The sequence below is a fragment of the Gambusia affinis genome, linkage group LG23 (genome assembly GCF_019740435.1).
Source record: "Gambusia affinis linkage group LG23, SWU_Gaff_1.0, whole genome shotgun sequence".
Lineage (NCBI taxonomy): Eukaryota > Metazoa > Chordata > Actinopteri > Cyprinodontiformes > Poeciliidae > Gambusia > Gambusia affinis.
The window spans coordinates 9546118-9569730 of NC_057890.1; the positions used below are offsets into that span (position 1 = coordinate 9546118).

Sequence of the window (23613 nt, forward strand, 5' to 3'; positions counted from 1 at the left end):
TTAGCAAAAAAGATCTGCAAATGCATATCCGAATTTGTTTTAATTCTTTTATTAATTTTTTTGTTTTGAGGGGGTTATATTGTACTTTTTCTTCACTTGTTTTGTTTGGGTTTTTTTTTTTATCTTATCCTTTTTAAATCTACGTTCAAAAAAGCAAATCAAAGACAAAGCGGTTTTTATTTTGTTTAATCTAGTTAGAAATCTTTCATGAAGGTAAATAGCAAAATCAAGATAATAAATATATGAAAATACTTTCCGACTAAATCAATAGTCATTCAGCACTTGGCATCAATTTTCATATTCAGTATTTTCAACTCATCTCACTAGAAAAACAAACTAAATTGAGCATAGCATCATTTGATTGTGTACAAAGGCAATGCCTGCAGGTGATTCGTAATCACCCTCAGATCCATATTTTATCATTTCCTGTTTATACAAAACTGCTGATGTATTTCTGACTTGTGCAAAAGCAATTATTGAATTTAAGGGCTTTTTTTAAACAGGAAGCATAAATGAAACACCTTTATTATAAGACTGCAGCAGATGAAAGTTAATACTTTATAAAACTTGTACACAAGAATACGCAAACTGCCTCTCAGTGTCGTCTGACTACATCTGTGGGTTCTTTTTGCAGGACTTCCTGCTTCACGTCTTCACAGTCTTCAGAATCCTAATCAGACCGGAAATGTTTCCCAAAGACTGGACCGTGATGCGACTCGTCACGAACAAGTAAGACCACAACCACAGAAAAATAGAACGCGAGATTATAAAGAGATGATTGCAAGAGTTCTCATCGTCTATTGTTGCTGTTCTCTTTTGTTAACATTTTGAGGTTCTGTTTTACCGTTTTCAACAAGTGCCTTCCAGATATCAATAGTCAATAAAATGTCTGCCCTTTTCTCTCAGCGTTATCATCACAACCGTCCTCTACCTTTCTGACGCCCTGAGGAAGAATTTTCTCAACGACAAGTTTGATTACAAGGTATAGCTTCTTTGAATCCCATCTTTGAACTCATCTCCAGGATGTTGAGGGACCTATGCCTCTAGTTGTTTGATAATCACGAGAAACACGATGGGTTAAAAACTAAAGCAGATCAGACAAGAAGAATCAAAATGAAATAAAATGTAACTTTTTAAAAGAAAGCTTGGTCTGTGCGATTTTCCAGGTTTGGGACTCGTATTTCTACCTGTCTGTAATATTCATCAACCAGCCTTGTCTTCAGCTGGAGTCCTTCTCGCCCTCTAAGAGGAAGAAGATTCTGGAGAAGTGAGTGTCAGCTGCTGCAAATGGACGCAGACTATTGAAAATCATGTTCATTCAGCAGCATTTAGGTTTAACGGCATGAACCGTACAAGTCCTTTTAATCTTTGCATGTCATCAGCATGCATTCCTGTCAACAATTTATTTTCTTTCTCATGCAGGTACGGAGACATGAGAGTGATGATGGGCTGTGAGATCTTCAGCATGTGGCAGAATTTAGGTAAACTGAATGCAAATGGTGAAGATTATTACATATGTGTGAGATGGATGCACCAAGGACGGACTTCATACATGTGGCTTTATTTTTTTATTTGTTTAACTGGTCTTCACGTTACTCTAATAACCCATATATGTCATATATTTACATTTTTAAAGTTAAACGTTTTTCTTTTTAATTGTATATTTTCACAATTGGAGAAGAACTTAAAATACATCTCAAGTGCTGCTCATGCTTCACTGATCACTCAGTGAAGATAAAGACATTAAAGGGTTTATCTTCATTGATATTCAAAGTAATGTGTCCAAGCAGATTCATGGAAAGTCTGGTGGAAGAAAAAAGTGTTAATAAAAACAAAATCGTTTCTTATTTTTAAGCTTCATTAGCTTTCAGCCGTGCTCATCGAAAAATACAGAAATAAATGTTTAGTTTTACTGATTATGATGATACGTAAACAGAAGTAGATAGCTAAAGTTAAGTCTTTAAAATACATTCATATTAGTTCATAAATATGCCATATAAGTTCGAATAAAAAAAAAAAAAACCTTCGCAAAATGAAATTTCCCTCAGCGTCATGTCAGGTCCAAAAGTTCACGAGTCAATCAAAAGAAGATTTTATCTCGAACTTTGTCTTGAACGTAGGGGAACACAAGTTGAACTTCATCCCGGCCATGATTGGACCGTTCCTGGAGGTGACCCTGGTGCCCCAACCCGACCTGAGGAATGTCATGATCCCAATCTTCCATGACATGATGGACTGGGAGCAGAGGCGCAGTGGCAATTTCAAGCAGGTGGGACACTTTCATCGCCCGCCTAAAATCTTCATTTGTATACGTCGAGGAGATCAGACGTAGCCGTACAAAGGCAGATTTAAAACGTGGAGGATGAATGGCTCTTTAATAAAAACAGAGGCGGATTTTATCGGAGTATAGAATCCGACAATCCTAAGTTTCATTAGAATTTATTGGTGCTAGCGTCATTAGCATTCCTAACTGCATCTGCAGCCTGTGTGTGTTTTCTATTTAAAAGATATGCTTCCCTCAGCTGAAAATGTCCCCAACATTTTAAACATGCTACATGATGCGGTACAAAGCTTCAAAACCTGTAATAGACGAATGTTCTGTTACCTTTTTAGCTTTTTCTCTTTAACAATTCAATTGAACATCACTTTAAACATCTGAATAAAAGCTATTAGGCTTTTTTTTTATTACTCATTTGAGTAAGCCAAAGAAAAGAGCTGTTTCTTTGCTGTTGTTGTTTTTTACGTGACCCACATCACTTGTGAGACCTTTGTTTGGATTCTGTCCAGTCATTTTATCTGTGTTGCTGACTTGGCTGTATATCTTCTTTCTCTGTTTGTTTTTTTTCCTCCTCACAGGTTGAGGCCAAGCTGATTGATAAACTGGACAGTCTGATGTCTGAGGGTAAAGGAGACGAAACCTACAGGGAACTCTTCAACAGCATGTGAGTTGCTTAAAAAAAAGTGAAGGAAACACAAATTATGTAGAATAATACAGAACATTTTGGCGAGACGCAACAAAAAATGTGAAGTTTTGTCTTTGATTTCTAGTTGGTTTTGAACATTAGCATTAAGAAATCTGCAATGAGGAGTTTTACATCAGAGCAGTTTAAATCAAGTAGAGTAGTTACATGAAGAGGTTAGTAGTAAACACTTTCACTTTGATCTTCACTCTCACCACATCTGTCGATGGGCTTTTTCCATTCTGTCCGTCTGTTTCCAGATTTCTGTTGCATCTGCTCGGCGTTTGTTTGCATGCATGCGTCCGACTTTGTGTGTGATATTTTCATCATTTGTTTTTATTGTTTTCGCATATTTTGTCCTTGATTGTGGACGTTACTGTTAACTCATTCCTGTTGAGTAGTAATTCAAGTTCATTTGCATAAGCAACATCTCCTCGCCATCACATACAGGGGCTTACGAAAGTGTTTGCAATGCTTGAACTCATTCCCATTTTGTCACATTACAGATGCGACTTTGATGCACTTCTTTGGGGTTTTATGTGACAGACACGAATAGTTAGGCCTGTCACAATAACAAATGTTGCCGGACAATAAATTGTCCCAGAACCTTCTGCGATAAATGATAATATTGTTGTTTTGGGACCATTTTCAAGTAATATAATAGTAATAATGGCGTAATATTGCAAGAACACATTCTCAATGATCAAATGAACCTTAAATTCTAATGGATATTTAAACACTGAAACTGGAAGACATTTTAAATACAAAATTTGAAATAAATCAAACAGAAACAGCAAATAAAATGAATTATGACGTCTCTGTGAATAAAATTGTCTTTTAAAAAAGGAACAGTTGAGACCAAAGCGCCAAACTGAAGATTTTTATCATCCAGTTTTTGGTTAAAAAAAAAACAAAAAACAGAGGGAGAAAAGAGAAAAACGATAAATCAAGCAAATGAAAATGACAGATTTTCTTTTAATTTATCGCGCAATTAATTTATTTGATTATTGCGAGGGGCCTACAACCTACAAGTAATGCGCAACTGCAGCAGAGGAGGACAGTTTTTTTACTTAAATTCTAGAAACTTAAGTTCACTGAACCTGAATGTGGAGCATCTACTCAGAAATAATAGAAATCTGCATTTTTACTATTAAATGCGCACAGAATGATTTGACGATGTCTCCTAATTATGAAATAGTCTAAAAAGCAAGTTGGTGTACTAAATGTAATTATTAGAATATACTTTTTGGATTTTTACTTGGAAAAAACTTAGAACATTTTATCATTTTCTTTGTCCTTTTTTAAAGTCAAGAAGGACAAAAGACAACAGCATTATGCTATGGGGATAATTTTCTGAGGTAGGATCAGGGAAGCTGGTGGCGTCCAAACACAAAATCCCAATAATAGTTTGTGGTTCTAACCTGACAAAATGTGCAACAGTTCAAATGATGTGAAAACTTCTGCAAGACGCTGTAGGTGTGATTTAAACCGTGATCCGTTTGTCATAAATCATTCACCTTCTCGTCATTTTTTACATATTAGAAATAGCAGATCACTAAATAACTAATGTTTATTTATATGTAATCTGTAAAGTGCATTGTGATAATGAAAAAGAAGTATTTTTTCCCTCCATAATCTGATTCTTTTATCATTATTATTTTTTGCTTATTCTAGTGTGTAACTTCTTGCTTTTTCTGATTAAATTGCAATACATTTTCTATGATTTCAGCATATTTCAGTTCTGTTTTTGCTTTTCAACAACCTGCTTACCTTTCCCACCCCTTCAGCTGAGCCGTGTGAGTTTGTGCCAATTTTTAATCATGTTAATATTAATTTATTCCGCCTATGCTTCCCGCCTGGAGTAGAATTCCTCTGTTTGGTCCGTATCCTAGGTAAGACGCTCCCGTCTTTGGTCTCTGTGTCGTCTGTGTGAGGGGAAAACTGGGGGAACAATTGGTCCCAAAAAAAAAATACAAATAAATGAAAACTATTGTGTGTGTGTTCTCCTAACTTTCCATCAAACCAAGCAGTTATTATAATCTATATAATCTATATAATTTAGCTTAATGCTTTAACTCCAGCAGGCGAGCCAACAAGCATAGGTGACACTTTGCATGACCGAGATTTATTTCCTCTTTGCTTTGAGCCCTTTTCTTTCTTCAGTAATTTCTTCCATCGCTATTCCCGTTCCCCTACTCTCTCCATCTCACTCGGCCCCCTTTCGAGTCTTGACGTTCTCTCCGTCTTGTCCTCGTCTCTCTTCATTTGTCCCGCAGCTTGCTGAAGAAGATTGAGAGGGAGACATGGAGGGAGAGCGGGATCTCTCTGATCGCGACCGTCACTCGTCTGATGGAAAGGCTGCTGGACTACAGGTTGGAGAGCAAGCACACTCACATTTACACACACACACACACACACGTCCTCCGTGATGCATTAGATTGTCCGATTCGGCTCTTGTATCCTCTGGTGTTACATGCTCACGTTTATTCCACAGGGATTGTATGAAGTTGGGGGAAGTGGATGGTAAAAAGATTGGATGCACCGTCAGCTTATTGGTGAGTTTTCGCTCTTCCCTTAAAAATGATTATTTATTTCCTTCATCTGATGTAAGGATTGGGTTAATGTGAGAGCATTTTGTGCACAAAATGTCTCAAATTTAATTCACAAAAACCTGCTGAAAAGTTAGTGACAGGTGCAGTGCAGCAATTTTTCCATCCCAGTCGATTGGCAGTTGCGAAAATTAGAAAGTAATTAATTGACAATCTGTATCAAATTAAAACGTACTTGCATAATTTGATTTATCAAATAAAAAATAGGCTAACACTGATTGGCTCAAAATCTGTTGAAATGTATTGACATGACTCTATCCAATCAAAAACTAAGAATTGATGAAATATGGATGTGGCCTCATTAAGACGGCGCCACCCACAGGGCTGGGGGATATGGTGCAAAAATAAAATCTTTTTTGTTTTTTATTATTATTTAATGCGATTTTTGAAGTTAAAATTAATAGAAGCTGTCGACATTAATCCATATTCAGAGTAAACCAAAGAGTGCATTGGTTGATTTTTTTTTTCTTCTTTTGTTTTTTTTTTATAAAGTAAAACCTCAAAAACAAAAAAATTGAAATTACCATCGATTCATCCTCAATCCTTACTGATCAAAATTAGTTTCAGTCGGATTAATTAAGCAATTCAGCACAATCAACATATATAAGGTTGAAAACCCAGTAAGGTTACAGATTCTGGGACATAACAGTACATTTCATCAGCATTGCAGTACGTCAGTAGACTGATTGTTCCACGTAGCTCACTCTAGTATGACAGTCAGAAAGCTGCCTTTCTCTTGAATGTGACTGGTATTTTATCCCAGTCTGATTTTGTGCAGGACAGCTTAGATGTGTAGCTCCTGTCTGGGTTGACTCAGTTAGGAAAGCTGCTGCAATGTGCTACAAAACACCAACATTTCTTGTAGAAAACGGATAACTTCACAAATATAGCTAAAGTTCTCAGTAAACTCCCATTAGCTTTAGCATATTTGCTCTGTTTAAATGTGACTAGTTGATAATTCAGCATGTAATACATCTTAAGTCAATCCCACTTTATCTACAGTTCATGAAACTTAGAGAAAAAGCTGTCCTGCTTCATAAACTTGATATTTTACACAATATGGTACTGCAGACAATACAGTCTATTGTTCAAAATGAGCATCATTGCGTTAGATTTACTGGTATCTCAGGTAAAACAAGTAATTTTTCCAACATTTTAATGTGTTATTGATGTTCTTTTCATAGCTAGATAAAACTACAGGAACCTCTGACATGGTCTATCACTTTTAGAATTTTCTTGCATACCTTTTTTAAAAAAAAAATCCAATTAGATTTGATGTTAAATGCAGATAAATTTGAATGCTTATTAAATTCATAAGAGTTTTATATGTTCTGCTCATTTTATGCGGCTGCTACTTTTTCCGAAGAAATACTGATTCTCGAAATCTAATGGATGGGAAAAATGTAAGCGTGCCCTGCAGGGTTTTTGCTTATGTAACTAATTCATTCGCCCGGGTGTGTGGGCGAATAAATGAGAGGTTTCTGTTACATTGCAGATGATATGTTATTGCACCTTTGCCAAGCATCAATATTTATCTATCTATTTATTTTACCTGTTTACATCTTTAAACTCTCACATTGTTGCCACCTCCTTACCTTCTGTTTGCCCTTTTTTTTCTGTCTTTCAACTGAATGATCCGTTTTTTTCCTTTCAGAATTTCTATAAAACAGAGCTGAACAAGGAGGAAATGTACATCCGCTACATCCACAAACTGTACGATCTCCATCTCAAAGCGCAGAACTACACAGGTACTGTCTGTGGGGATAGGGTTTTTTTTGTTTGTTTTTTAATACGCATTCATATTTTTGCTGTTCTCACCATCTTGGTACTCGTACTCCTTGAACCTTTCCACTTTTAGCCACTAACTTATTGTATTGAGATCGTGTGTGATGGACAAACTCAAAAGAAAAACTGCTATATGGTCATTGGGGTCTCCAAAAGTCACCAACACCAGAGAAAGTTGAGGAATTTGCCTGTAGTCGCTTTTTTCAGCAGTTGCTAGAGCAGTTGCAAAAGGAATACATGAATCAGAGAACAGGCAATTAAGACTTGAGACTAAGGTGAAGTTCACCTTCCAAAAAGACAATATAGCCCATAAATTACACAAAAAAATATGGTGGTAGCTTAAGAAAAAGTGGAAAAATTCAAAACTCACGAGTACTTCTGAACGCCTGTATGGTATTGTTATTCTCCAGTCGTTATTTTAACGCCCCTCGTCTGATCTGAACTTCTTTCTTTGTGATTATTGCAGAAGCTTCATACACCCTGCTGCTGTATGACGAGCTACTGGAATGGTCAGATCGACCGCTTAGAGAGTTTCTTAACTACCCCATGCAGAGCGAGTGGCAGAGGAAGGAGTATTTGCATCTCACCATCATCCAGAACTTTGATAGGGGAAAGGTGAGCCAGCACACAGCGTGAGCTTTCTTATCCTGCATTTCAGTATAATACTTACAATTTTAAGCATGCTGTGTCCTCCGATTTTCTTCTTTTTTTTTTTTTTTAGTCGAGTACGCCAACATTTTCATAGTTTAGTCAAACGTTTACTGCTCTTCAGAGATGCACTTCTTGCAGAGACAAATGATCAAAAAGCTCCCCAATCCCAGATGAATTTAGGGAATCATTAAACCTGCTCCTCTTGATACAAATATTCCACTTTTCCCTCACGTTCACTGGTTTCACCATCTGCCGGTGCGACCTCGTAGGGGCGAGGAGGCAGCAGGAAAAGCTTCCTGTTTAATTAGCAAGTCTGCTGGATTCTGTACCAATACCTGTGCAAGGAGAGTGTCCAATTGATTCTTGATTTATTTATTTATTTATTTTTTGGCTCAATAGTGCCATCAAGTGGCTTGATAAAGATCCTGCATGTTAAATCTGATTTTTCCTTCAGGGTTTGTTCTGACGTTTTTTTTCTCTCTTTCTGTCCTTTTTGAACCTCAGTGTTGGGAGAACGGCATCATCCTTTGCAGAGAGCTCGCCGACCAATACGAGTCTTACTACGACTACAGGAACTTGAGCAAAATGAGGGTAAGCTGTGAGAGGAGCTGCAGTCAAGATTTGAAAACAGGATTGCTATTAATCCGTTTAGCTTGGGAAAAGAGGGAAATATAAACACAGCGACTGATTTTCTTTGTCAGATGATGGAAGCGTCCCTGTATGACAAAATCATGGACCAGCAAAGATTAGAGCCCGAATTCTTCAGAGTTGGCTTCTATGGAAAGAAGTTCCCTTTCTTCTTACGGGTAAAACCCCCCCACAATTTTCATATTTTCTATATTGGATTGTGTAATAATTTTCCTGCCTGCAAAGTTGGGAAAAAGCTGCAGAGAGAATTAACATTCTCTTATGCAAGACTCCTCCAGTGTAAGGTGACATTCAGCAACTTTTATTCTGCGCCATTTAATGATGTAACAGACCCTGTCCTTATTGGAGTTTGCAGTTGCGTGCTCCAGCCACTAGATGTCAAGCTAACCCCGTGCTGCTTCGCCTTTAAAATCCCCTCGCTCTATGCTGCAGAATAAAGAGTTTGTGTGCCGCGGCCATGACTACGAGAGGCTGGAGGCTTTCCAGCAGCGGATGCTCAACGAGTTTCCTCACGCCATCGCTATGCAGCACGTCAACCAGCCGGACCAGACCATATACCAGGCCGATGCACAGTGTATCCTTGACAAGACAGAATCTTTTCTTTTTCTTTTTTTGTGCAACTGTCTACTGACAGCAGAAAACATGACTACTCTGTATCCATAACTGTTATAACATGTCATTCCTTGCCGTTTGGTCATCCACTTACAAAAGTAGACTGTACTGAATAGTGCATACAACAAACAAACTGCAGTCAGGTGCACTGTGGTGGGGAATAAACCCAGGATCTGGTTTCCCAAAGAGGCTCATCTTTTTTTTTTTTTTTTGCTAGCAAATGGGAATAAGACTGTTTGGTTTTGAAGATTCATAGAAAACTAAAATCTGCCAATCAGTCAACATAAACATTACAAAATGGATTATTTCAATTTGATCTCGGGGGCGGGGGATCAGACTGAGAAATAGGCCAACGTATATTGACTGGTTCAGCTGTAAGAATTGCATCTCTGGCTCCCTGAGCTTCCACAGGGCTGCACAGAACAATTATTGTACTTGGCATTATTCTGTTTTCTGAAACCACTCTCACTGTACGTGTAGCACGTCCTCTGAATAGCAAAAGGAAAGCTCATTTCACTTCCATGCATTGCTTGAATGAATAAATACAACATGTTGGCCTTGTTAATTATTCACACGAACGTATGGGACAAGTGTTGGCCTACATAGAAGTACCGAAACGCAACACACAGACACAACGACTGGAAAAAAAAACACTTTATCTGCGTCTCAATGTTCTACATCTACTTCTGGATTACATATAAATCCTCTTGTGACTTGTGTGTCATGTGATTTCTGAGTGTGTATGTATGAAATGGATGTGTGTGTGTGTATACGTCAGTCTGATCATGTTTATATCAAACATGAGCGCACTATATACGTGGACAGGATTATTTTACACCTGCGCATGTGCGTAGGGATGCGTGCTCATGTAAATCTTCACATGTAAATTTGAATTGCATATATGAACATTAGAACGAAATGTTTTTAGTGAAATCTGAACACGTGCATGCGAGTTGTTGCCATGCATGTTTGCAGCGTCGGCATACGGGTTAATTCTAAGGATGTTGTTTGTGCAAACATGTGAATCGTATGTGTACATTTAAAGGTTGTGCGAATGGGATGTGTGCACTTGTGTCATTTGTAGATGTGGATTGCGTGTCATGTGTTGCATGTGGATAAATGTGTGTATTATGTCTCGGTGAATGTGACTCGTGTTGATGGGATGCATCCGTGTGAAATGATTTGAAAGAGACATAGATGCACACAAACGGTCCATGGGAACTGGGTATGCGTGTATGTGAACATTTGAATGGAAATTATTTGTTTGCATGTATGAAATCTACATGTGTACATGTGAAATTTATCCATGTAGCTTTGTGTTTGTATGAAATTTGTACATGTGCACCTGAAATGTTTGAGTGGATATGTGAATTGTGTGTATCCACCTGTAATATATGTATGCACAAGTGAACTGTATACAGACACTTATTAATTGCTACATGCATGCAGTTTATATGTGTATACGGGTAAAATGACATGCAGTGTTTGTGCACATTTACATTTTACACGTCCACATGTGAATCTTTTGGACATACCCATGTAAGTTTCACATCAATATCGATTGTCTACATCCACACCTGGTGTGTTATTTTAGTATTATACCAAGCAATAGCACCTCTGTCATATTGTTCACCCATTCGTGTATCCTTATCACCAACACTCATGATTCATTTTAATCAGCCGTTCATCCTATCATAAATCTGCTCATCAGTGCGAGAGACTCGGCTAATAAAGGTGAGGCTGAGCTAAGCAAAAATAAACCAGATGGCTTCTTTTGTCTCCATCCACTGCTTGCTCTGACGAGCCCAACACACCCCATGTCCTGTCGACATTCTCTTCCCTCCATGGGGATGTAAAAAAGGCAGTCAACCATACTTTAAGAGTCAACCATACTTGCACTCTCACGCTTTCCTTGACTTGTTGGGGGGGGATTCCAGACCTGCAGATCTACGCCGTAACTCCCATCCCGGAGAGCCAGGACGTGCTGCAGCGAGACGGCGTGCCGGACAACATCAAAAGCTTCTACAAGTTCAATCACATCTGGAAATTCCGATACGACCGACCCTTCCACAAGGGCACCAAAGACAAGGAGAACGAGTTTAAGGTAGAGAAAGAAGCACATGTAGGGAAAATTTTAAGACTCCAATAATTAGCGCCTTCTCACCTGAACCCCTTGAAACGGGCTCATTGACATCCTTCCTGGCCTCGCTCATCTATCATGTGTTGCGTATGTAGTGATAACTTGCGCTCAGGTATTAGTCTGTGTACGGCGCGCATGTTTTATTCATTAGGGAAGCAGCATCGGTAATTATACACAAAAACCCAGGCAGTAGTCGGAGCCGTGTGAGGATGGAGCGCAAATGAAGTCTTTTCAGGCTGATGCGGGTCCTGCAGCTGCACACACTTTAAGACGCCCAGCAACACAGAACCCAATATTACACTCATAAATATTCAGCTTTTATTGCACGCAGGCTTCATACCGTTTTCTCATCACTTCCATCAAGGTTACTTGGCTAAATTTAATCACGGTATCGCATTTTCATTTAGGCTGGATGTCTCCGGCCTTGAGGAAGGAATAGCGCGCAATAAACATTAATGTTGCTACTAGAGTGCGCAGCGGGTCTGGTAATGTATGATTATTGTATGATCCCCCGTTAATAAAAAAGCCATCAATCGAACACCGACAAAAAAAATAAATTAGTTTTTATTATTTCAGTTGAAAGGCAGAGAGCCTTGTATCTACGTTTTTTACTTTTCTCTCAACTTCCTGTTCGGAGGCACTTCTTTTTTTTTTTCTTTTTTTGCCTCCCACGAGTTGTGTTCAGGTGGGTTTCTTGGCCTTTAAAAGCATAAAATCAATAGAGGGCGGCAGGGCTGTGTAGTGAGTCGGAAGACCCTCCTTCAGCGCGAGGACACTGGATCGATGCTGCGCATCAGCTCTCAGCTGCTCTTTTGGAGGGTCCTGGAGCAAAACGTTACGTCCAAAACTGGAGTTAAATCAAAGAAATGATCTCATTTTGTATCTATCCATATTTCTGTCTGAAGTCTTCCCAGCAAAAAGAAATATAATTTCTTTAAAAAATTAGAATAAATATGTTTAATTGGCTTTTCTGTGTGAAAGGAATGTATAGATGGGTTTTTGTTCACCCATTCGTGTATCCTTATCACCAACACTCAATCAGTTTTTCTCATATGTTATAGCAAAAAGCAATTGAGACTTTCTCACGACTTTCCTTCAGCAATGGATTAGTTTTTCCGCCTCTCTGACCAGATTACTAAAGTGCACAGCTGACAAATCTCCCCCCTACCTGAGCTGTGGATCTGTGCTGCTCCTCCAGAAGCCTGGAAAGTAATGTTTCTCCTGCAGCTACAGCTGCATTTATTCTTACATGAAACTGCACCAGTTTTAACAAGCTGGTTGAATTCTGTAAAAACAATCAAATTTGTGGTTGCAAATCAGCAAGATGTGCAAAAAGTCAGAGGCGTTAATGCTTTCACAAGGCAGTGTATAGTCCAATCAAAAGAACGTGAGGTTTTGAGAACGCAGTAGGCAGAAACACTGGAGACGTCGGAGCCGCCATCTGTTAAACCTGCACAATAAATACTGAACAACTTTCCACTCCTCGGGTTTGTCGACATGGTTACGGTGTGGCACACATGCTGTCACATGTGCAGCGCTGTAGGATGAATGTGTTGTATTAAGAGCCTCCTGTAAATATTCGAGTTGCCACAGTTTACATCCTGCCAGAGTGACCTTGCGAGACGCGGGCGTATTGACGAGCGCGCCGGCCCCGCCGTGTAAGCGCCGGAACGCGAATGATGACATAACAGATCAGACGTGACACCTGACCTGCATCCAAAAGTGAACCTTTTTGCAGGATGTGTAGCCGTAAGTGTTTCAAACGGAGAGCATTTGTGCATTAGGCATAAGTAGGGATGGTTTTTTTTATATGTTTTTTTTTCTAGTGATCAGCAGAATCTCGTAAAAATAAGGTCTTCCTTTATTTATTTCTTCTGCAGAGCCTGTGGGTGGAGAGGACTACCCTGACTTTGGTTCAGAGTCTCCCAGGCATTTCCCGCTGGTTTGAAGTCGAGAAGAGAGAGCTGGTGAGTGTGAACACTATTGATGAAAAAAATAAATAAAAAATTACCTTGAAGACATAAAATCACACACGGCCGTCACACATAAGGGAGATTTAGACAGCGACGGACATATTGACATTAAATTCCCCAAAGAAATGGCTCAGATTTTGGGAAATGTTTAAATCTCCACAAGTTTTGTGCATGTAGGTTTGCAAAAACCCTCTAAAATTGTATCATTCAGAGCCCAAAGAAGTGGGTTGACACTGAAATGGCGTTCATTGAATATGTGAAACACGAGGCAGCTTCTCTCTTTTGAGGTCTAAGCTCATATTCTTTAGTTCCAGCCGGTGAATGTGCTGCAAAATTGCCCGAATGTAAATTCTGAATTACCCTGTGATGGTTTAGCAGAACAACTGCATATGAAATATGAAATTGGCTAAAGGATTAGGCTTTATGAGTGACTAAAATATGAAAGTCGAAAATGGAGGATGAAAAGAAAAGCGCGCTTAAAAGTGACCGGGAGCCGAGTAATTGCTGCTTGCTTCCAATTGCAAAAGAGATGCTAAGATATTTAACACCCACTTCTGAAATGTGGAGAGCATTTTAATTGTTTGTTTTTTGCTTTTTGCGAGATACATTTATTAGTTTTTGTTCACTACCGGAGAAAATGGCTCTGAAAATTCCAAGTATTATTTCCCAAGTACAAAAATGTACAAAATGTGTTTATTTTCCCTTAAGCAGAACTGTCTTAATTTGACCAATTAAATATAGAAAAGGTCTATGAAAATTGTCAATTAGAGTTGAGTAAAGAAATGTAGAAACTATCCACTATTTCAGGATAAACAAAAGATAAAACGGAGCTGCCTAATAGTGGTCATTAAAAGCATGAAATCCAGGAGAATTAAAAGTGGAAGTATGGTGTGAATATTTCAGAACTGAAACTTAGAAGGCAGAATGTTAGGAACAACCTTCATTTCAGTTTTTCAAAGTTGAGCCTTATAGCCTTACATTAATTTTTTTACTGACATTGTTTAGATTTTTTTAAATTTTTTTTCCCCCCCACTTAACTTTCCACAAATTTTACAAAGCTTTGTTTTATTTTCTATTTTATCATTAATCTACCTGTGCTGTAGCTTCTTTAGTAATATTCTGATAATATTGTGATTAAAAAAAATGTTTCTCCATTTTAAAATAGTTTCATTTCTGACACAAGACGGTACTTTTATGAGAACCGCGTTTTTGATTGATTTTATTAGCCGTGAGACATAATTCTCAAACTTAACAGCTTGAAATCTATTAGTGTGGTGAGTCAATGTGACTTTTGTCGCCTTGGATTAAATCGAAAGGAGCCAACAACTCAGTTAAATTCAAATGAATCAAAAGGCACCTGTGGAGTCGCTGTAACGTTGAACGGAACGTTTCCCTAACCGCGCAGGTGGAGGTGAGCCCGCTGGAGAACGCCATCGAGGTGATCGAGAACAAGAACCTGCAGCTGCGCACGCTGATCACCCAGTGCCAGAGCCGGCAGATGCAGAACATCAACCCCCTCACCATGTGCCTGAACGGGGTCATCGACGCCGCCGTCAACGGAGGCCTGGCCCGCTACCAAGAGGTACGAACCGGCGGACGGTTCTTCAGAGACCGAGCGTCGGGAAGCACTGACATATAGATTGCCTAATGATGTATGAAGGTGGGACGCATGAAGAGGAGGGGGCCGTATGGTGAGAGTGGGGAAAAAAAGCAGCAGCAGATGAACAGCTGGATGGATGGATGGATGGATGCACGAGCGGCCCGGCGAGGCTTTGATCGAATTTATAGATGAGTGGAGAGCAAGAGGAGGGCTGGAAGCAGAAAAATGAGATAGATGGTTGATGCTGGAATGAGGGGATGGAATGGAGCTCTCAGTCAGCGAATAGATGGCTGGATGGAAGGATAGATGAGGGGAGAAAGCGGCGTCACATAAAAAATCGCATAAAGAGAAATAGCTGGGTTGGGGGGAAGGAGTGTAAAGAGATGGATGACTAATATTAGCTTATTGAATGAGGTAGGAGGATTTATGCAGCTGCCGCATTACAGGATAGAATAGTAAAAGGCAGAAACAAAAAGGAGAGACGTCTTCCGTCTCGCCGACAAACATTTGCATCTGCTTGCAGCTTCTCGAGAGCAGCGCGCGGGAGATTGGAGGATAAGCGTGCGGCGTGCTCCAATTTTCCAGGAAAAGCACAACAGCCTCAACAAACAAAAAAAAGAAAAGACAAAACAACTTAAAATCTACTCAAGAAAATAGTTTTTGGCCTCAGCAAACTGAGTGGACTCTTTTGCTTGTCGCTTAGCAACTGCTGTGAGCGTTGATCTGGAGGCTGGAAAGCTGGGTGGGGGGGGTGCATTTCCTCGTTGTGCACGCCTGTTTGCAGGCCCAGTCCAGAAAGCTTTATCCATATTTCTCTGCTGCGTTTAATTTCTTTTAATAAAACAAAAAAAAACAAATTTGGAATATTTTCTCAAACTGGACGAATATGGCTCCTTTATATCGTGCCACAAACACACTGCCACTGACCCCCCCCCCCGATTTTCCTCGAGCCACGCACGTTGTCGCGAGCGTTCACGGACCGCACCAAGAAATCTATTAATTTCTTCTCCCTCCTTAATGCCGATTGGCAGCCGTGGAGGCCCTGCTACAAATGAGGGAGAAATTGTCATTATTAATATTCAGATTTATCGCTCCAGTCCGAGTTGAAGCCCCTTTCTGAAGGGAAGGAGGGAGGGAAGAAACGCGTTGTGATTTATTTTCCCCTCCCATCAGCGCTCCCTCTCTAATTGGACTTTGCTAATGATTAACTGAAGTCTCTCGGTAGCCGGGTCCCACTCGTCGCAGTCCGACGAGAAATTTCCATCACGCTGCAGATTATCGATCAGCTTTGCAGCCTTTTTTTTCTTCCCCCCCCCCAGGCTTATGATTTGTGGTTGTAGCTGAAATGCAACCAAAGGAAAAAAAACAAAAAACCCAGACAATATTTATGCTCTCAAATGTTTTAAAATTTGTTATCTAACCATTTTGCAGAGCTTAATAAGATATGGTATCCTGTGCGGTGCATACTAATTTGATAAAGATTGCCATCTGGTGATGTTTGGAATATTAAAACACCTTGAGTATTCAGCCTGTGAAAGCCGTTTGATAGGGATCTGTGTTTGTTTGTGACTGTTTAAAGCAGCCTCGAGCATCTTTTCTCTCAGTCTGTCTCTTTCAAAACAGACAGCTGTGTCCTTGAGAGGAACTGTACTGCGCTTTTTGCAACTCCCCCCCCCTTTTACCTTTTAGTGCCTCTCCTAGTTTTTTTTTTGTTTTTTTTCTTCCTCTTCTGAATTTTCTTTTGGGGCAGATTTGAGAGCGGGTTGTGAGCTGGGCTTTTCATCGTCTCATCCTCTCTCCCCGCTTTCAGCCGAGTCTAACACAGACTGGGAAAGATTTGCAGTAATCTGTGGACGTATGACAAGTGTTGATGCCACTGTAAACAGCAAGGACTTGACAGTTTATGTATAGGGAATATGAGGGGGAACAGAGCTTCCAGCTCGTAAGGCGAGACTACACAACGTCTGGTTCAAGGGCAGCTGTGGTTGTTGCATGACGGGCCGATCCTTTTTGCTGTCCTCCGAACAACACAAATGCAGGAAGTCGTCTGAATAGTGGGGCGGGGTGCGATACGGTGCAGTCTCATACAAAACATGTAGGATGGTTTCGCAAGTAAACAAGCAGGGGGCGCCAATTCCTCATTGATGACACATCTAGAGGAAAGGGAAAACGATAAGTTCTCTTTTGCCCTCATTTCTAATGCCGCCCTGGATAGCTGCCCAAACAGCATTTAAAGACTGACACTGTTTACGAGATCGGGACGATTGGAGATTTTTGCTATATATATATATATATATATATATATATATATATATATATATATATATATATATATATATATATATATATATATATATATATATATATGTGGCTAAATTACACTAGTGCCTATTATATTTTCATTATTAAATCAATGTATTAAAATAAAAACAAGCGTATATAAATGACTATATATATATATTTATTTATTTTTTAACTACAAAAAGGGTTAATATTTCATAAGTCATACATGGAGTTAAGTAAATTTGTAGTCAATTTAGAATTATTCAGTCCAGATTAGAGCTATTGTTGTTACTTTCCACTGAGTTCCTCCACCAACACGCCTGAAACATATGACTGCATCTAAGAGATGCAGACTGGCAGGCCTGAAAGATTGGACTTTGGTAACATTGGATTAGTCCTTATATTTTCCTATTTATGCTAGTCTTAATCTGAAAGTGTTTTTGAAAGAATTCCCGTTCAGCGAATAGGCACAAAGTTCAGGTTTAACTTGTCCGATTATTTAAGATTTTGATCGAAACCAGGGAAGTTGATCCTTTTGTTTAGCTTCGCCAAGAAGCCCCAAAGTAGATGCTAACATGAGTAGATACTAACCACCAGATATCATTGGTGGTCAGCTAGTAGACAGTCATTCTGCTATATGGTCATCACAAAACGTAGCTACCAATGAGAAGATGAATATCAAAAAGAGTTATTCTAACCAGCTACAGGCAGCCAGGTTAATTAATTAGCTAATATTAGCGTATTTGTTTTGTAGTAGGCACAACCTATGGCTAAATTACACTAGTGCCTATTATATTTTTATTACTAAATCAATGTCTTAAACTAAAAGTAAGAGTATATACATGACAAAAGTAAGATTATGAATTGAATTAGAATTTTAGAATTAGCTTAGCAGCAGGAGGACTTTTTGCTGCTTCTTTGGTTGTGCAACTTGAAAAATCGTATTGACGAGAAATCTTCTACAAGCCTTGATCTTTAAATCCTTCCTTTCTAGTCCTCTAAAATCCAATGGATGTAATGTTGTGTTTGTTTCACTTTCCTTGTGTGTTTGCTCAAACCTTCCTAAATGCATTGAAGGACTGCACAAACACAAAGAAATAAAACGCATTCGCATTCACTGAGTGATGCCCTGCTGGGATTCAGGTAACATCGTCTCACAGAAAGCAGAGCCGCCTTCAGATGTTCTGCATTTTGTTTACTTGCAGGCCTTTTTCGTGAAGGACTATATTATGAATCATCCTGAAGACGGAGACAAGATTGGCCGACTGAGGGAGCTCATGTTTGAACAGGTCTGAAATGAAAGAAATAATTATCTTTAACAAAAAAAAAAGCAACAAACCGAGATATGCTGTAAATTTTGGATTATAAGAATGTGCTCACAAAATTCTATGGTTATTATACTATTAATTGTAATGGATTCTATCAGGGTTTGATGTTTTACACATAAAGATAATAGCAACTACAGTATCTGCCTGAAGTATTACATTCATCACCACTATGAACATAATGTTAGTTTAGTGTTTGCATTTGAACCATGCTTTGTTTTGGAGGGATAACCCAACAAATTATGTTTAATTAGTGAACATTATACACAAAAACCCAAACTAATACATTCCCCACCACACATATTCTGTACGCAGCATTGATTCCATTATCCTTTAGCAATTTCCAGAGAACTCTTACACTTTTTATCACTGTTGACAACCTTTTGTCATAATTCTGGCTGGATTATCAGGAAAGGAAGACTTTATTTTAATGCCTTCTAGACATGGTCCATACATTTTTAGTAAGAGTAAGGTTTCGTTTGTCCCAGAACTTGAATATAGGCTGCTGTTGCTCCAACAGAATATATAAAGTGAAGTTCAAAGATTTGGAGGGAGCTGTACACCTTCATTATTCCATCCACTTTGTGCAATCCACATTTAGTTCTGACAATAAACCATACAGCGTAATGTTGCCACCACCATGCTTCACAGTTGGTGCGCTCTTCCAAATGAAATATACGTCTCGTCATTCCGGGCAAATACGAGGCGCTTGGAGGAGTATTTGTTATTTCTGTCTCTGCGTTCCAGGCGCACATCTTAGAATACGGCCTCGCTGTGCACGAGAAGTACGTTCCTCAAGACATGAGACCTCTCCATAAGAAGCTAGTGGACCAGTTTCATCTGATGAAATCCAGTCTGGGCATACAGGTAGGCCACCAGGTTGTAAATCAGGCACAACTTCAAACATACCACACAGAACTTTCCGAACATTGCACGTCTTCTGTCATTTCCTTTGAATTATTAACGAACGTCTTTGCGGGAGCGTGAAGCAAATTCGACAGTAGAAAGCATCTGCTGTGCTCAAACTTCCAAGCGAAATGACCCCTGCTGTCCACCGAAGGCAGAGGTGGAGGGGCGGGAAGGCGGTAGCCACCCCTCATTAAACAAACTTCCCCTTATCTACATACCACAGATTTTGTTTACGTACCACACGCTGGCGCCAAGTAGCGTTTTAATCATCCCACTTTCCTCCATGTAAAACCGCAGGAGTTCCCGGCTTATGTGCGCGCGAGCCCCGTTCCCTTCACCAACGGAAGCCCGCGGACCTACAGGAACTCTGTGCCCAGCATCATCAGCCCCGACGCAGGCAGGGGGGTTGCAAGGCGGAGGTGATGACCGTTTTCTTTTTATGCATTTACTTGTAAATTGCACACCTCTATATATATATATATATATATATATATATATATATAGGTGCAATTTCTGGATCGGGCTTTAATAAAAATGTCAAAGAGGACTGTTTTTTATTTTGTTAAAGATTTCAAAATGGCCATAAAAGCCGTCTGTCCACATCTTCCATCTGTTTAAGGTTTTGGTTTATAATAAGGGAAAAACTGGTGGGGGAGGGTAACCTACAGGGATCTGTCTATTCGGCTGACTGTGGATGGCTGCGTGTGTGTGTGTGTGTAGGTGTTTTGATGTGTTCAGTGACCCTTCCACCCTGTCTACCTGCGACATTCTCCTTCCACAGTCTGATCCCACAGGGCACAGAAACTTTGGGGACGCACGCGTCACTTCAATCTCACTGTGACATTTACCCTTTTTTTTTTCTTCACCCCATGAGCAAAGTTTTGATTTCTGTGGAGAGGGGGGGAAAAGAATGCAAAAACTGTTGGATATAATTTTTCTTTTCTTCAGATTTTAATCTTGTTTTAATGAAATGCTGAAGTTGTTGTTCAGTTGTTTATCATCCAAACTGACACCCCTCTTCTTTTTTTATTTTCTGCCCCGTGTGCACTTTGTGTTGGACTCCATGGTGAATTTATGGTAAGTGAAACACAGTTACCTGCCAAAGTAACTTTTAGGGGGAGGAGGGATTAAAAAAAATAAAATTACTGTGGTTTTATGTGGCAGACCAGATGTCTGCAACCTGCAGATCTGGAGCCAAATGTGGCTATAAAGGCCCTCCAGAGAGGCTATTTATAACTGTGGACAATAATAATGTTTGGCATGTTTTGTTAAGGAAAGATAATGAATGATTTCCTTCAGTGTCTGCAAAGAATTTTCAAAAAAGAGTGACAGTTACATCACAAAAAAACTATTATAATTCATTTATTTGCTCAAAATGTTTGGTCATTAACAATTATTGCTGTGCTCGTCTTTTAAAACAATTTATTTTAAATAATTGTTTAAACACCCTAAAAATTTTGTATCAATAAAGGTTTGATGTTTTTAGTTTAAAACACTTAAAAGATAAATTTTGACTTAAAAAAGCACAATCTTATAGTGCCTGTAGTGTGTTCTCAAAGGGTTGTGTTGGTTTCGCTACTCAGGATAAAGTTTATTTTGTAGGAGGAATAAACTCTGGGTTGCTAAGAAACGAGCTTAACTGTTCCAAATTAGAAAAATCATTCTTGCTGCATGATGCCGCCTCCGTCGTGTTTCACGATTTATATCATGTTTGCTTTTAGCCAGCGTGTCACTTTCCATAAAACCTTAAGTATATATAGTCCAAATGTACTCAACACTTATAAGATTGTTTGAAAAACGAAATGCACTTCAGTTATGTGCTACTTTGATAAAAATCCCCCCCTAAATACTCCGCTGAAGTTTATGGCTCATAACGTGAGAGAGTACAAAAACGTTCAGTGGGAAATTCAACTTTTTTGAGTTCAGGACTGATAAGAAAATAACTTCATTTCCTTTTACAAAGATCCACCGTAACAAGCTCTCTCCTTCTGTCTCGTCAGCCCCTGCAGCTACCCTGCAGTGAACCGGTACTCCTCGTCCTCTCTTTCATCTCAAGCCTCCAACGAAGTCAGCAATATCACCGGGCAGTCGGAGAGCTCAGATGAAGTCTTCAACATGCAGGTAATCCGTCACCGGTAGAACACACGTGCAAGCAGCCCCTCTTGCACTACGAGAGGCTGCTTGCACGGAAAAGGCTGTTAAAGTAGTAGATTGAATCCACATCCCAACATTTGGCCTCCTGCTCCCCACAAGCTCAACTCGCATCACTTCGTCTTTTTTTTTTTTTTTAACCTTTTCTGAATCCGCCCTCGCCTTATACCGCCTGCACTCCCTTCCCTTTCCCCCTTTTCTCTCTCTCTCTCTCTCTCTCTCTCTCCTCTGACCCTTTTCTCCTCTCTATCATCTCGACTTTTCTCTTCCAGGGCTCTGTCCGGCCAAGCAAATTGTCATGATTATATCAATTCAGGACACGGTGCTTTGTGCGGGCCGTCCGGGGAGCCTGCCTAAGTCTAATCTAAACTGGATTTGGCCAATTCAAAGAGCTGCCGACAACTCCTGGCAAGCCGTCCGCGGCACCTGGCAGGACCGGAGTAATAATAAGAGAGGGGAAACATGGGAGGGAAAAAAGGCTGCTGTCAGGAATCTGACTGAGTCAATTAGGATAATAGACTGGAATATTAAAGCTTTTCTTTACCTGGGAGAAAAATGATACAATGTGACATCCAATTGAAGATTTGGATTTCCTTTTTTAGGTGTTACTTGCAGTTATTTGATTGGTATTAGTAGAATGAAAGTTCAAAAGTATTCATACTGATAGCAGACTTGGATTGAAAACTGTTTCTATCAAGCGAAGAAGCTTTTTTTTTTTTTTCATTGGAAATGAGGCAGACATCCCTCAAGTGACGACTGAACATTTAATATAATATTTTTTAAAAATCAATTTGGCTTTTACATATTTCTGCTCTACCAGTATTTTGACAGTGGGCTTCAAGTCTTTGGAATAATTTTGCTCCCTCCACAGATTCCTTGTCAGATTCTAGTTAAAACTCTAGCTGAGGCATTCATACAAACAATAAAAGAGCAAAATGTTATTATTGTCAGCAACGAGATAAGGCCTTTGAAAATGCTCGGTGTACCGTGCCAAGTTAAATGAACGGGTGTAACCAACTCCGCTGCTAAATAAAAGTCAACCATCCAATTTCATTCAATTGGATGGAAATTAAAATGAAAGGGGAAAACAACCTGATTATAATGTAGCTAGATCTCCACTAGCTGCAGGTTGGTGGATCAAATTTCATAAATTGCTGTTGAGGGCCACAGAAAATATTCCTAAGTGTGCAAATGACACGACAATAACTATAAACACACTGCTGGTGTTTGTGAACCCCAGGAGCAAACAGTGTGCTGTTTTTATTTTTATTTTTTCCTAGAGATGCATTATTTAGAGTTTTGCAGCTTCAATTTTCAATCTCTTATTTTTTGTTTTCCAAGACTCCATCCCCCCGTCATTAGCTTAGAAAAACGGAGAAACCTTTTTTTTTTACTGCTTAAAAATGCTTTAAATAAAACATTACCATTTCTCCAAAGATTCCAACATTCCAGTGAGTAACATTAAGAGTGTTGTTTGGTTTGTAAACCACCAACAGATGTTGCTCAGTATTACAGACACTGATTATATTCCTATTAAATGAATTATGACAGGTACTCTGGAAATATTTGTTTATGCACTACAGAGTTGAGATTGAAACACAAATGGTTTTACTTCCTCCATTGGAGTGGTTAGCATTACTAACCACTCCAATGGAGGAAATTGACAATATTCAAAGTTAAAATTTACTTCTGAAAGTGCTGGGATTATTTATACAGAAGGTTTTAGTTCATGTTCATATTTAACTGTTTGTCATAAACAAATGTATGTATTTTCTCCTAACCAGTGCTATATCACAGTTAGCTAACTTTTACATAGCTAACTATGCTAGAAATGCTGCTATATATATTAGCTTTGCAAGCTATTATTTTTAAACTAAATCCATCTGAAATAGCAGATGTAAATGCACTGATTGTGCAAATCACTTGAGGTGTTGCCATCATAGAATATTGTCTTTAGAATAAAGACC

General features: G+C 39.2%; 1 protein-coding gene across 3 annotated transcripts in view; it reads left to right on the forward strand.

The window, feature by feature from the left end:
- Nucleotides 1–23613, forward strand: part of dock4b (dedicator of cytokinesis 4b) — a 183004-nt gene that overhangs the window by 144577 nt on the left and 14814 nt on the right. For 2 of the 3 annotated variants that reach the window (XM_044108066.1, XM_044108067.1), the window contains 21 exons: nt 635–729; nt 907–982; nt 1167–1267; nt 1423–1481; nt 2121–2269; nt 2857–2942; nt 4826–4852; nt 5237–5332; nt 5455–5515; nt 7224–7317; nt 7821–7969; nt 8510–8596; nt 8707–8811; nt 9086–9227; nt 11203–11369; nt 13286–13372; nt 14784–14960; nt 18467–18550; nt 19334–19453; nt 19793–19914; nt 21505–21616. In XM_044108066.1, coding sequence (XP_043964001.1) covers nt 635–729; nt 907–982; nt 1167–1267; nt 1423–1481; nt 2121–2269; nt 2857–2942; nt 4826–4852; nt 5237–5332; nt 5455–5515; nt 7224–7317; nt 7821–7969; nt 8510–8596; nt 8707–8811; nt 9086–9227; nt 11203–11369; nt 13286–13372; nt 14784–14960; nt 18467–18550; nt 19334–19453; nt 19793–19914; nt 21505–21616 — 2196 coding nt within the window. The remainder of the gene's footprint in view (nt 1–634; nt 730–906; nt 983–1166; nt 1268–1422; nt 1482–2120; nt 2270–2856; nt 2943–4825; nt 4853–5236; nt 5333–5454; nt 5516–7223; nt 7318–7820; nt 7970–8509; nt 8597–8706; nt 8812–9085; nt 9228–11202; nt 11370–13285; nt 13373–14783; nt 14961–18466; nt 18551–19333; nt 19454–19792; nt 19915–21504; nt 21617–23613) is intronic. The other variant, XM_044108068.1, reaches the window with a different exon arrangement.